At 33.0% G+C, this 14,876-nt stretch overlaps 1 protein-coding gene across 4 annotated transcripts; it reads right to left on the bottom strand.

Annotated features, from left to right (window-relative positions):
- Positions 1-115: 115 nt before the first annotated feature.
- LOC106051537 (major vault protein-like) lies at positions 116-13,978 on the bottom strand. 4 transcript variants are annotated; one of them, XM_056006521.1, is made up of 16 exons: positions 13,821-13,978; positions 12,829-13,019; positions 11,497-11,692; positions 10,087-10,210; positions 8,828-9,054; positions 7,714-7,839; positions 7,082-7,192; positions 6,807-6,926; positions 6,057-6,206; positions 4,845-5,074; positions 4,065-4,262; positions 3,800-3,941; positions 2,827-3,038; positions 1,966-2,209; positions 1,525-1,713; positions 116-862 (listed from the first exon to the last, which is right to left on the bottom strand). In XM_056006521.1, exons 2-16 carry the CDS (start codon positions 12,963-12,965, stop codon positions 713-715), a joined length of 2,556 nt encoding a protein of 851 aa, XP_055862496.1. In that variant the 5' UTR covers positions 12,966-13,019; positions 13,821-13,978; the 3' UTR covers positions 116-712. The 4 variants fall into 4 exon arrangements, with proteins under 4 accessions (XP_055862496.1, XP_055862499.1, XP_055862497.1 ...); XM_056006524.1 differs by having other exon boundaries at positions 12,829-13,002; positions 13,821-13,947; XM_056006522.1 differs by having other exon boundaries at positions 13,685-13,825.
- Positions 13,979-14,876: the final 898 nt, after the last annotated feature.

Here is a 14,876-nt window from a genome sequence, read left to right as displayed (position 1 = left end):
TTTAATATTCATAGCACACACAAACATACAGCATCTTGACAACTTGATCTATTTTGGTAAAACATGTATATTACCTGCTAAGGCAATTTTTGAAACAGAAGGCAAAAGACAAAGCTGTTATCAAATTATATTTAATGTAATGTAAGATTTTTATCCAAAATAGAATCTACAGTGATTCCATAATTTAGATAACATCAATCACAAAAGAGATGAATTCTAATGATTCTACTTTCAATCATTAAATCATTTCAATCATTAAATATAAGCTCTACAAAAAAAAGTTCTCTAAAGAAAAACAGTGATACTTCATAACATTGAAGATAAACTTATATTAAAAAATAAAAAAATAAAATTTACAACATATAAATGAACATCATACCCATTTTATAACAAGCTTTATCACTTATAGAGTAACAGTTGTAAATGGCAGTTGCATATTATCACAATATCACAAATTACACACACACAGACATATATATATATATAAATATATATATATAATATGTATATATATATATATATATGTCTAAATGAAAGCAAAATAAAATACAAAGGTTTACCAAAAAAATATGCCTACAAAAAAGAAAAAAAGGTCTGGCATTAACAGCATACATTTCAGAATAGGTAATGTACAAACACAATTTAAATGGGAATGATGTGTGCACTTCTAATTGGTTCTTAATACATCCAGTCATGGTCACTGGCGAATATCTTATTCTGTGTCATCATCGTCTGGGTCACGTCGACGCTTGGCAGGGACGAGTCCTCCTATTAGACCTGAGGCTGTATTGAAAAGGTTGATGGGAGAAGAACCATCCGTAATCAGAGTTGACTTCAGGCCAAGAGCTTGAAGCATACGAACCTGGTAAAGCGAAACAAGTTTTCAATCATCTAGAATCATCTTTTTCAATAACCAACTAAAACTCATTTTTCCAAAGCCTAAGGGCCACATCTCCCCCCTTCCTTTCTAACTAGCTCTAGTTCTAATATCCTTATTAATTGAGCTCTTCTTAAAAAATTCTGACTCAAAATCAATTATCTTATCAATCAATTTTAGTCTTATTGTAAACTTAAACTTGATTACATTTGGTTTTATGTTCAAAGTGAATTTTTAGAAATTTTTAAGGTAAATGTAAACACATGGGGGCAGACACACGCAATGGCTAAATCTAGTTTAATTATGACTTGACATTCTGACCATTTTTTTGCTTTTTATTAGACAGTATCAAAAATATAAACATGCATGGTGCCATTTTAAAAATTACTGACTAATCAGTATGGCGATCTAGTGCAGTTAAGACTTGCAATAACTGACCAGAATTGTTTGTTTTGAAGACTTACAAGATAATTTATTGATCAATGTATCAGAAATAAAAAGCAGAGGAAAAAGATAATAATAAGATAAGAATGACTAAAAAAAAAATTAAACTGAAAAGGCTGCAACAATTTAAGAAGACTATGGAGTAATTTTAATTTCAAGCATTTTGTACAAGTTGAGCATGCTGTAAAAATAAATGTACCAACCTGCATGTCAGGTCCAGCAGTGGCCATAGCAAGCAAAGTATTTGCACCAATGGCACCGACCATCTCTTTGAACTTCGTGATTTCAATAGTGGACATTTCATTGACTTTCTCCAGCTCCATCTTGTTTTGTTCAGAAACATACTTCAGTTCTGCTTCTCTGGCTCGAGTTAAGCGCTCCAATTCTGACTCCTGGTGTTCAATGGTTTTGTGAAAGTTATTTAAACTAAAATACCAATACATTATGTGGCCTATATAATTATATACTGTAGTAACTTCTTAAGAAAATGATACTGTTATTCCAAAATGATTAAATAGAATACAAAAAATAATCATCTAAAATTTAACAAGCCATGTTTTGAAATTTCATTATTCCAAACTGCTAACAGTTTTAAATTGATTAATATTATTTTTCAAACTATTTTGAGATGTCTATTAACTTACTGCTTCTATTTTGGTAGCCATAGATTTCAACCTGGCCTGCTCTACAGCAGCTTCACCCTCAATTCTGGCAGCTTCGGCACGACTCTGAGCCTCAGCCTTAGCCTGACCAGTGCTCTCCACAGCAGCACTGTTGGCTTGGAGTTCCAATAGTTCTTTTCTGGCTTTCTCTGCCTCAGCCTCATCAGTAATCTTCTGGCGCTCAAGTCTGCCTTTAGCTTCCTGTTCAAGACGTTCAGCTTCATGTCTAAAACAAAAAAATATATTCACATCAAAGTTGTAATACTTTAATGGAGGAGAGGGAGACTCAATTTTACAATTTACTTTTTGTTTTCTAGAATATAATTTTAAATAACGGTGGTTAGTCATTTTTACTATATGGTCAGCAGGTAGGTGCAACAACACAGGATACAATACATTAAATTCCATGCATTTTTTCTATCATGAAAAGCATAAAAACAAAAAAAACTGTTTAATATATTTCGTTTTATGCAATATAAATTTGAACTAAATGTTTTCCAAGTTAGCACGCCTAAAGGTAATAGTGTTAATACAAATCTGATATGGTCTACTATTAAGACCAAAATGGCCACCTATAGCATCAAGGATGAAGGGGATCTAAACAAATGGTATGAGGGTGGGGCCCAACAAGCATGTCACATAGCTTCTAGAATAGAGTCATCACTACATCAACTATTAAGAATTACATGAACTCAATTTCAGTTTAGTTTCATTTTAGTTTTGGCTAACATGAAATCTAAAATAAAGGTCAGAATTTTAAACATTTCTAAACATTAAACATGGACTTCAAAATACCTGGCAGCATACACAAAGAAAAACAAAATGTTGGAAACATTCATGTACCTTGCAGCAGCTTCCTGTGAGTTGGTGGTAATCTCAATAGCCAGCTGTACAGACTTCTGTAAAGCATCCCTTGTTCTCTGATCTACTGGCTCCACAGACTGGATGTCTATGCTGGTAATGACCAAATTGTTTTGAGGGAAGTGGAATTTATCTTTCACTTTACCATTGGCATCCAGGCCAAAAACAGAAGCTCTGATAATCTTGGCTGAATTCTTTAAATCAAACAATTAATGATATAGTAACTTGATATAATTGCAAGTGTTATTTATCATCACCCAAAATCCTTCACTATAAAAAAAATGTCCAAAATGTAACTTTCACTGGTGAAGTATTTTCCAATTTTATGTGAATAGGTTAAGTCAGAATATATGAGTGACCAGAAGTTCATAATAGTTAACTGCATTTTTTTTGTGTGTATTCCAAGCACAATGAAAATAACTTGTATAGACAAATGTCAGTCTACAACTTTGCATCAGATGTGGCAAAATATGCAGGTCACAAATGGATATGCATCCTTATTATTATTGTTGTGATGAAGTCAAGTGTATGACAATAACAAGTTCTTTTGGTGCTTAGGTTAGCAATAGTCACAGCAGTATCCAGACAGTCATGGCAAGAAACTATTTACAATAAACTATATAATTTAAAATCTGCAACAGTAATATCATTGTGTGGATTTTCTTGATTTCATGTTACTGATGTAAAAATCATGTGCCAAGTTTGAGTAAACTATAGTATGAGTGTACAACTCATTTAACATTTTGATCTGTGTGTTGAACTACTGTATGACAAATCCCTTAAGGATAATAAACATATATTATTGCTACAAGTCCCTTTTATTATTTATTTGATTTCAACATTTTAATTTTAAAAAAGCAAATAGAATTTTATAATACTTTCATTTCAGTTGTTAACCAAATAGCTAATGTAATTTTTTAAATGTCTATCAATTGACCAAGCAAATAAAACTCACTTTGTGAAAATCATCAAACTGAACCTGAGCTACTGCACCTCGCACTCTAGAAGCAATGGCTTTACATGAATCTCCAGTGAAGTCTGGGACACTGAACAACTTAGCTGCTTCTGTTGGTGATCTGTCACCGCATTCAAAATGCCTACATAGAATTAGGTTTTGTGTCAAAATATGCTCCATAATATGAAGGAAAAAAATTGATTAAAAATTAGTTTTTTTTCAAGTACTTAAATAACTGATTAATACTGATTTCAATATTTCATACCAATTATAAGAAAGTTGAAGTGACAATCTGGCATGGTCAGCTGTCTCCACTACAATAATATCAGTACAAAAGTCTGGCCCCAGCAAAAGGCACAAAGATTTGATCACATTGGGTTTCTTGGGTTTGCCACCAGACAAACTGAGTTGAGTAAACTGTTCATCAGGACCAAGCATAACTAATTCTGGTCCAAAAATAACTCTGCAAAAGGAAAGGGGAAAATAAAAAAGATTTTATTAATTAATCTGATAAACACACAAAATATAGACTAATTAGAATTCCTCTAATTGGCTTGTGTATTCTTCATGGGTGCAAGGTGAGTGGAAGAATGAGGATCTCAAAAATGACTTTTTCCCTAGAAATTGAACTGTTAATGTATATCTTTGGGAAAAAATATTAGCTAATTGGGAAAGCGCTGGTAAGATCATTATAATTTTTTAAAATTATCATCTTAAAATTAAATTTGGTCTAGAGATCTATATCTTCAACATAGGTAAGTGGAAATTCCTGCATATATTCAGTAGAAAGTTAAAAAAGACATTCAGGAACATTTTGTACACTTGTGTAGAAATTATTAGCTGAACCGCAAGAATTAATTTGTGACACTGTTCTTTTTGGGGAACTCTGGAAAAAGTCTCATTTTCATCTTTCTGGCAAGCATGTGCCACAAACATGTTACAAGGAACTCTGACATTCACAGCTCTATGACAAGTTCACTCCTGATCATACAGCATAGACAAAACAACAGCCAAGTGAATTTTCACTAGACAACATTCAGCTTACCTGGCTTTCTTTTCTTTGTAGTCATAAATTTGAACTGCTGCATTGTGGGGTACTCTGTATGAAACTACTCTTGTTTTGTCACGAACTTTTGGGCTTCCTTCACTTTTTCTTTCACTTCTATCAGCTACAGGATCTATGGAGAGCAGGGCTTCAACTGTTGGTGGCAATTCTTTAGCCCAGAGCTCTTCATCTTGATTAATCATATATGTTTCTCCTTGAATGGCCCTGACCTTTAAGTAGAGCATGTTAACAGCTTTTAAAAAGATGATACTAATTGTTACTGAAGGCGTTCAGCATAGACCCAGCCACCTGGGAGACAGAGGCACATGACAGAGCATCATGGAGTCACGCTGTGAAAACTGGCGCACAGGTTAGTGAGGAAAAGAGAACAGCGCTGGCAGAAGGAAAGTGCCAGAGAAGAAAAGCAAGGCAAATGACACTAGCTCCAGCAGGACTAAACTGCCCAGTGTGCAGCCAAACATTACAGGCTCACATAGGTCTCACCAGCCACATGAGGCGGCACAAAACCCCAGTGCAAAGCCCTCAGCCTCCTGGATGACAAAAGTGGTCATTGAACCACGATGGACAAACTATTATAATATATACTAATTGTTACACTTTTTAAACATTCATTTTTTTAATAAGAAAAACTTTTTTGTAGTCAAATTCAAATGAGCGATGAAATTTCTAAGTGAATGAGTCATAAACTGGTTGGCCGCTGAAATCAAGAGTTCAACATACTGACCCAATGGAATTTTATCAATGTTCAACTTGTGACCTGTTTTTATCAAGCACAAGGAATGATATTGAGCAATCAAAAACAGATGCAGATATGGTAGATATTACAGATATCCATTTTATGATTATTTTGATATCGAAATTGGTTACAAATGTGTATACATCAATTGTTCAAATAGGGCATAAAATCTTGAGGGATATGTACAAAAAGTATAATTTAAAAGGAATATTCTTTTAAAATTAATACTTAAGCTGTACTTTTTGGAAGAACAGCTGAAAATGGCACTTTAAAAAATTGAAATTGTCCCATCTGCTTATGTTTCTTATCAAATATTGATAATTTTAGTTGTGTAGAATTCCAAAAAATACAAACCACATTTATCTAAAGTGACTTTTTTTTTGGCTTGTTTTTTTGTCCCTTATTGAATGTAATGAAAATCTGAGTAACATATGCTTGAAAAGAAAATGGCTCACCTTGCCAGTTTTGATGTCTCTGACATATATGCCTTCATTTTCATCTAACGGAATGGCCTGTCTCTTCAGGACTACTTCAACCTCCACTGGAGGGACATACTCTTTAGGACCACGAATCATCCATCTGTCACCAGGTGACCTAATAGTATCCTGGATAGAATAGATCATAAAAAAACATGTATTGTAAGATAGTGATTGTTACTAAATATTGAAGTTACATAGATAATATCACTAGGACAAACAGGAACATCAGGACAGAGGAAAGTTAATAGATCAACAGGCTACTATTATGGATGTGTTGTGAAATAAATACAAACATCTCTGTATTATGTGTAAATAAAAGTAGGGCAAGTTTATTAAACCATGTTTGCAAAACAAAGTAGAACTATTTTAATCCCTTGAATGTATTGGTTGGAGATGTTAAATAAAAAGCTATGATCTAAAAATCAACTTCATTCACTCACTAACAAAAACTATAATTAGACCATGATTGCTTGACAAAATAAACACTTTAAAAATATTAAATTTCATGTCCGTACATTACAAAAGTAGAGTCATAGGTAAAAGAAAATAGAGTAACAAGTATGAATAGATTGAGAACTGACTTGAATAGATTGAGAACTGACTATTGCATTGCATCTCTAATATGCTGAAGCTGTACTGTAATTAAACCATTTATGTACACTTCACACACTTAAACAATGATATGAATGGCATTGAAAGCAAGCTATTATATAACTAAGTATTTACCCCATCAGTAAATGTTTCATTTGCTCTGAGAATTAAACCTTCATCTTCTCCCATAATGTAAACATTCTGGATTCCCTTTTCTAGTTTCTCACCAGGCATCAAAAAGAAAGATCTTTCACCCTGAAAACAAAAAAACATGATAATTTTTAAACAAAGTTAATAAAGTAATAAAATTGAGATTAATAATAGTCTTCTATTAAGCCATTAAAAGTGTCCAATCACAAAGTAATGCTTATATTTAGGTAACTTGGCAGACAATGCATGTGAAATCTTACCTTAACCAACTTTTTCTGTCCCAACTGTGGCTTTCCATGGACATCTACAGGATCCAAGATCACACAATACTGACGATTGTTCAAAGTGGTGATGTTCACAACGCCAACCACCTGATAAACAAGATAGTGTCAACATTTTTATTTTGTATGAAACCTTTTCAAATGTTTGTTTAAAACACAAAATGAATGTCCTTATAGCTATAAATTCTAGTTTGTGTCCCTTGAACACTTGACAATTTAGAAGTTTAAAATTTTAGCTTTTTTTCTTCACTAATGTTTCTATCAAAAATAAAATATCAAAAGAGTTTGAAATAGGCCTCCATGTCAATGCAACTCCATGTCATTGCAACATGGAGGCCTATATGAAGAAAGCGCAAACAGGGACATCCTCGTAAAACTTGGCGTCACACCTTCATAAAGGACCTCAGAACAGTGAACGCCAGGTGGGAGGAGGCTTCAGACATTGCCAGTGACAGATCTTTATGGAGACAGCCAGATCTTTATGGAGACAGCTTGCCGCCCAATGCTCCGAAAGGCACGGGAGGACCTAAGTCTAAGTCAGTTATTTGAAATATTCTACAACTGCCACACTAATAATAGACAAGTTCTGCTGCTCTAGTCCAATCATTTACCTCTTCATACACATTTGGAATGTGTGTTTCTGTATCCTTCATTGTGATCAACCACTCCTCACCATTTTTCCTCACAACTCCAAAATCATCTTTAAATGTCCTCAGAGCTCTCATGTGTAGAGCTTTCTGAAATCAAAAGCATAAAATGATGCACTAACAAATTTAAGAACAGAACAAATATTTAAAAATGAAACTGAAAACCATTAAATTATTTCTTTTCATCTTTTAAAACAAAAAAGGAAATTTTTCATATTATATGGAGTTATTTACACATGAGGCAGATATGTTTACCTTTTTCTTAAAACAAATGGCTAATAATGGTTTCATACAGCTAACAAATTACCAAGTTTCTTGCGCCCTCAAATGCCATGACCTTTTAAATAGGCATATCCTTGAAATGTTGAGCATTACAAATCCCAGTTTTTACAACAATTAATATTGAGAACCTTAACTCTTTGTCTCTTAACAGACGATACCAATGTTGATTCCACCAGAATGTGGTAAATAATTACGGAGAGAAAGAGTTAAAGTATGGAGGGACACCCCCCCCCCCTCTTTTTTGCCAACTTTTGTGTCTAGTCTGTACTTCAATGTGTGTCCATTTGGAATGAAAATAGATTTTTCAGACATTCATATTTAAAAAAAAATTTTCATTGGACTGAAAATTCAGTACGACTCCAATATACAAGAATCAAGTCTAGATGATACTAGAGTGGGAGCTAATAAACTGGACTAAACACCTAAGGTTCAATTAGCTTCCAACTATCTGATCTGAGGAATGTAAGTTAAAATGGTTAGGCAGTCCGTTGACAAAACTATCAATACTATTCACAACACCAAGTGCCTTTGACTAAAACTGCACTATTAATTTGTAGATAAAAGGAGAGCATTACTTTCTTCCTGCAATAAAAACTTGCACAAGACAAATAGAAAAGATCATTCCAAATAGTGTTCTATTAATAGTAGCAACAGAAGAAAAAAAAAACTAGAAGATAATTTGAAGCTTACCTGTGCTACAAAATCTGACATTAAAATCTAATGTTGAGAGAACAAATTTAAAAGACACGAAGAAACATGTAAGCTGATAAAGTAAAACAGAACTACAAATGCTCACCTTCTCAGTCAGGACATAGGCATTCACAACATCCACAACTTCCTCATAGGCACCAGGCAAGTAGGCGCCAGTCTTTTTTACCAGCCACTCTTCACCTGTTACTCTATCATTGCTGTCCCTGTCTGTGCATTCCTTGCGAGCCCGTAGACGAATGGCTTGATTGGGACCAATCACAGTTGCCCGAATGGTTTCCTCTACAACACATTCTTTGCGAGGAATATATGTACCTGTAACAAACAATACACATTTGGTTAAGTTTTTAGTAATTTCCTTAAAGATAACATATATTCTTAGGCAACGTAAAAAATAATGGGAAATCTTTTTTACAAATTTATTTTATGTTCACAAAAAGCTTAGCCATATATTTTTTTATGATAACAGGCATTTTAAAATCTTTTTTTTATATTTTAACTAATTTAAAAATTGCTAAAATGTAAAGTAAACATTACTCCAGGAGTTTTGTTTTTAATAAAAATTCATAGACCTTTCTTAAAATTAATTTTTTGCGTTCTTTTCATTTTTTTAAAATTAAATTATATACAAGTAATAAATATATTTTAAATAAATGCCTTACATCTAACTTTAATGTCAAAAAGAAAATTACAATTACTATACTTGTAACTTCAGAAAGATATGCATGTGTTTTTTTGGTTTTTTTTTACATTTTTATTTATAGCTTAGAAAAAAATTTAACTTTATTCTAAACTCTTAGAAGCTATACTGTGATTTAGTTATAAATAAAAAAATATTTTAACATTTCCAAATAACTACAGGAACCTGAATTTTACCTGGTAATAACTGCATCTTTCGCCTTACATTTTTATACCTGCTTATTAGCATTAATCTTAGTAATCTGCACAGCAGCCTCAACATAAATATGACAAAGAAAAAAACTGCAGATAACATAATCACAATTGTAAAGACAATTGTCATGTCCAAATCAGCTGAAAAAACCTTGTTTACTACCACAATAGACAAACAAACAGCTCCACAAGTCACAAGGCCAATGCCAATCAAATCTTTTAATAAGCATTTGAGATCACATTTATAAAACTTTTGACAAGCTGCAAAATACAAAGTCCTCATGAATTTCCTCTCTAGATTCTCTAATTTTATCTGTTTTTGTCCAAGTTTAGTGCTGCTGTTAATGTGCAACAATTTGATCAGCATGTTTACGAACTCTGACCCTGAGCGAAAACAAGGTTTGATCAACTTATTGAACTCTGACTCCATTCTATAATTTAGATATGCAGCTGTACCTGGTCCTTCAAACAGCCATTCATCTCCAGCGGTTCTCTTTTCCCCATTCTCATCTTCAAAATCAAGGATCGCTCGAATCCTTAAAGCTGAGTTTGCTGGCACAACTTTTAAAGCAGTAACAGGCTGAAAAGTTAAAAAAAAACAAGACTAAACATAGGTATTCAGTGAGAAAATAGCAAGTTTTTCAATGTTATGGATTAATATCATTATAACTCTGGAGGTGACGTGGATAGGGATTAGTGGTGTTTTTAGCAAGCTGATAATTACACAGGCCAGCGAGAGGAAAACAGTGACAGTCAACAGTGATTAGTGGCGATGCAGTGATTATACAAGAAATATTTATTGTGAACACTACCCAAGCCAATCACGTCAGCTTTAGTGATATGATCATCAAGAAGGATCAAGGTATATTCGAGCATTTTCTTGAAGGCCTTGATACAGCATTACAAAGGTTGATAGGGTGGTACAGTTATCAAATGTGAAGCATTTTTACAGTCAGCTTTACATACTGTCATTGTACAGTATTGGCTGTAATTTATATGACATTTAAGTGTTACGTTATTAGGTGCCCTGAGTTGTCAAGTTCTTTGAGATGGTAGTTTTGTCTTTGAGTTGGTAGTGTTGTGTGGTGCAGTTTGCAGGGAGTCTGAATAGTGAGAGTCATTACAATATTAATCATAGCATAGACCAATGGGAGGGAAAGAAAAATATTTCTATTATGCCTAGGTTTGTTTTTATTTGTGCATGAAGACAGAAGAACATAATTTGTGCATAGTTTTTCCATTTATGATGCACCAATGACTAAGGGCTTAAACAGTGTGGCTCAGCGCTTTCAAACAATGTGCTAATATGGAATGTAAGCCAAAAGACAAGGAAATGCATGTTTTTAATTTCATACATTCTGCTATCATAGCCAAGGTTCTATGTTAACTAGCAATATTTTACAACCAGAACACAAGATAATGCACAACATTCTTCCATATGATTAGTCTGGAAGCAGGAAACCATTTCATTGTACACTCTGCATGACTCCTACCCTAGCATAGTTCACGCATGAAATTTCATAATAATATTAAGTTTGGAATTTTAAAATTTGTTGGTCTGCATCCACTTCCCGTGATAGAACATATATATTTATTAATGAATTTTATGGTTAGGGAATTTCGACGTAGCTAGTAGAAAAATATTTTAATGTTTCCATTGTAAATTTTGTTTAGAAAGTATTCATGATAATGAAAACCAAAAATATACAGTAAGATTTTTTTTTAAATTGGCTCAGAGAATGCTCAAGTTTAGTATGGCAAATGTTGGAATATTAACTGGAAATAAGATCGAACTGGCCCAGTTGAAAACAGTAAGGTATTTAAAAATCTTAGATTCTGTACAGCTTAAAGAAGCACAGTAATTACCTGTTTCAAAACTTCACCAGGGTACAGTGGGAAGGGATCCTGAGTCAATCTTATTTCTTGATCAGCATGCTGTAGTTTTATCTGGCCCAAATTATCAACAATAATTTTGTTATCCTTGTCACGGCAAACTGGGTTCTCAATTACACAGTAGTGACGTGGAGGAACAACCACCATTTTCTCTGGTCCCAAAGTGACCCTGCAATGAACATTTACAATGCTAATATTTTATTTATTTTTTTAAGATTGTTGAAAAAAGGTGGGAAAAACATATTCACACCAGCAAGTTTGTTCATGATACACAAACAAAAACTTTAAATATAGTGTTGTACCAATGTCCTGCACTGGCCAAACAAATCCAAGGAGTTAGTTTTCTGCAACTAGAAAAGGGGCATCCTTTGACATGCCTGTTAAATGTGTGGACCTGGAACAACACTTGAAGGTTATTTACTCAATTGTATAAATTAACTTTTGGTAATTAATTATTTTGTTTGGTATCTTGAACAAGGGAAAGAAATCATACTTGACAGATTAGTAGTACAAGTTGAATTAGTCCACTTGAGGACTTAGGACTTTTTTTTATGCATTTAAGAAACGATCACCAGATTTATTATGTCTAGATCAATCCTGCATATAATTGCATGACTGATCCAAACTAATTGATACAATTACACTTAATAATAAGATTTTTTTTAAAGTATTTTTTTATTTTCCTTTTTTTAAAATGTCCAGTCATGTTATGAGATACAAACATGCTCTGCTTTCTGTTAGACAGTGCATTCAAGTGAGTGTGTGTTGGCTGTGTTATTAGGAGTTTCAAGAATAACTGTATAACTCCTTTTATGGCACATTAACACTATGTATATATATAAGTATATATATGCCATATTAATCCCTAAAACAAATAAAAATTTAAAGGCTAACGGCCAATGGGATATAAACTCAATGTTCTCAGTCTGTATCACTGAGTATCAGTTTTAATGAGTATAATAATTGTGCATGGCATTCATTGGAAAGTCCAAGCTGAGGATGAACTGTGTTTCAATCTAATAGACACTAAGACAGCATTATGTTTTCCATGTTTCGGATGTTCCTTTAGAACTGAAGATAATTTACTTCCTAGTCCAAACCTCCCACAGGATGACGGGGGATGGGAGCGGGCAGGGTTTGAAACCAGGACATCGATAAGTCTGAACGACAGTCCAGCGCACAAACTGCACGACCAGGCAGCATTAAATTGGAGACCTTTTGAGAAAACAAAAAACAGTTAAATATTGTGAGTTGTTAACTGCACTAAACATTACAAATGAAAATAATAAGGATAATATCACTTACCTCTGATTGTCTTGTCTGATATAAGTTTGTGGGCCAATTTCAATCTTTGTGACATTTGTGTTCTGGTCCAAAACATGAATGTAATAGTAAGGTGGTATCCTGAAAATGGCATTTTCCTCTTTCTTGGGTGCAGCCATTATTAAACAGAGCTCAGAGTCAAGAGTTCAATACTTCCTAATAAAAGTTGAGATCTAGAGAGTATCGATAAGAATAATGTATGTCAAAAAAACAACGATTTCAGTGCCATTTGACTTTTGAAAAATGTGCTTTTTGTCTGCTCAAATTTGATAAATGGTGAACAATGCAGCATTTCAACATCGCTTCAAAATGCCATGTTTACCACTCTTCACCCTAAGCCTAAGTAAATCTATGATGTGTGATTTAGGCTTATAATGAAGTTATTCTAACTTCTAACATTACAGTAGCATGATTACTAACACAATTGCTAATGTATAAGACCTAATATCAATCAAGACATTATATATACAAGTCTAGATTAGATCTTAAGCCAAGCAGCCAATTATATTGCATGGTCTGGTGACATGCCGACATGGTCATGCTAAGACAAGTTTATCTGAATTAGATCTAAATGACTTTAAATCAATGTGGTTAACCACATAAAAAAATAAAATGTTGCAACACAGTGAAATAAGGTTAAAATTAAAGTTGATAAGGATTCCATAATTTATCAATCAAATATTCATTGATAATTGCATTGCCAATATGAATATCAACTATATTGACTATATAACTAATAATATAATAATTATTTATATGCCTATAGACTATAGCTATAGTACTATAGACTACTATAGAGTCTAGCTTAAAAATAAAATAGAAATGATTTGTTACAAACGTTGCTTGGTTAACCAAGTGGATTCAAAATCTAGATATGTCGTTAGATCTAATTCTAATCAATCTAATCTTTTGTCAAAACTATATACTCTGACTATGACAGAATAATCACAATTCGGTTAGTGTTATAATTTTACCAGGACGTGTTTTCCGTGACAGAGCTGAAGAAGTCTTGAAAGAGCAGGTTCTATTTTTAGTAACTTACTTCTTTACAATACCTAAGTTTCTAAAAGTAGAATACGCTTAACCTTGTGTTTTATATCAAAAGAACCGATCATTGAGGAGCTCTAAAGTCTAATTTTAAAAATGGAAATTTCCGAAATAGAGAGAGTTCCTCTCTGGCCGAAAGACAAATCTCATATATTATAGACGTTACTTCAAAAAAGAAGAAAGATCTACGCATTTCATTTGTCAATCTAATCATTCATGTTAATCAATGACTTAAACTCTGCCAAGCCGTTTGTTTTTAGGACTGATTCAGGCAACCCATTCCATTCTCTAAAGAAGGTTCAATGTCTAGTATTAGATATATCTAGAATCTAGATCTATTATAGACTAGATCTGTCTACGTTGTCTACACTAGATGACCATTTAGGCTACTCTGTTAACAAGAAAAATATTTTTAAACTAATTTTTTTAAAACAAGAAAAGTCTGAAAAGCATTTAAAATATGCCTACTTTTGAAAAAAACAAAACAATGTCAACATACATATACTTAAAATAATAACATAGGTATACAGAGCCGTATTATTGAATTAATGAATGTTTGATTAAAAAAACAAAACAAAAAAACATATTTATTATGGTGATGGAATATTTTTATCCCCTCTCCATTTTTCCACTATGATGAAGAAGAGTAGTTTAGTTTTACTGGTTAAGCGAATGTAACGTATAATATAGATGTAGATCTACTACATTTTATAATATTCCAGTGATATATAGGCCATTAGATCAAGACATTGGAAGACGATGCTCTCAATGTTTTCTTGATTAATTTAAAAAAAAAACTCTTTCACCAATATACTTTATATATATATATATATATATATATATTCGGAAATTCCCGAACGCGAATAAGTCCTAAAAGGACGCGCTCGAATCGATAATAGTCGAATCCTTTCAAAACCGATGAATAATATCTATACGATGACTATATGCGGAAATCGTGGCCAATTCTTGCTAGTATTTGATTC

The sequence above is a fragment of the Biomphalaria glabrata genome, chromosome 12 (genome assembly GCF_947242115.1).
Source record: "Biomphalaria glabrata chromosome 12, xgBioGlab47.1, whole genome shotgun sequence".
In the NCBI taxonomy this organism is placed as follows: domain Eukaryota; kingdom Metazoa; phylum Mollusca; class Gastropoda; family Planorbidae; genus Biomphalaria; species Biomphalaria glabrata.
Note: the sequence above shows the minus strand (reverse complement) of the source record. Positions and strands in the feature narration are given on the sequence as shown.

Bases quoted from the DNA above. Each gene is read 5' to 3' on its own strand.
- LOC106051537 (XM_056006521.1), bottom strand. From the start codon at position 12,965: ATGGCTGCACCCAAGAAAGAGGAAAATGCCATTTTCAGGATACCACCT. The intron at 10,211-11,496 runs GTAATTACTGTG...TTAACTTTTCAG, and splicing joins CTGGTGAAGTTTTGAAACAG to CCTGTTACTGCTTTAAAAGT. The intron at 863-1,524 runs GTTGGTACATTT...TCGCTTTACCAG, and splicing joins CTGCTGGACCTGACATGCAG to GTTCGTATGCTTCAAGCTCT.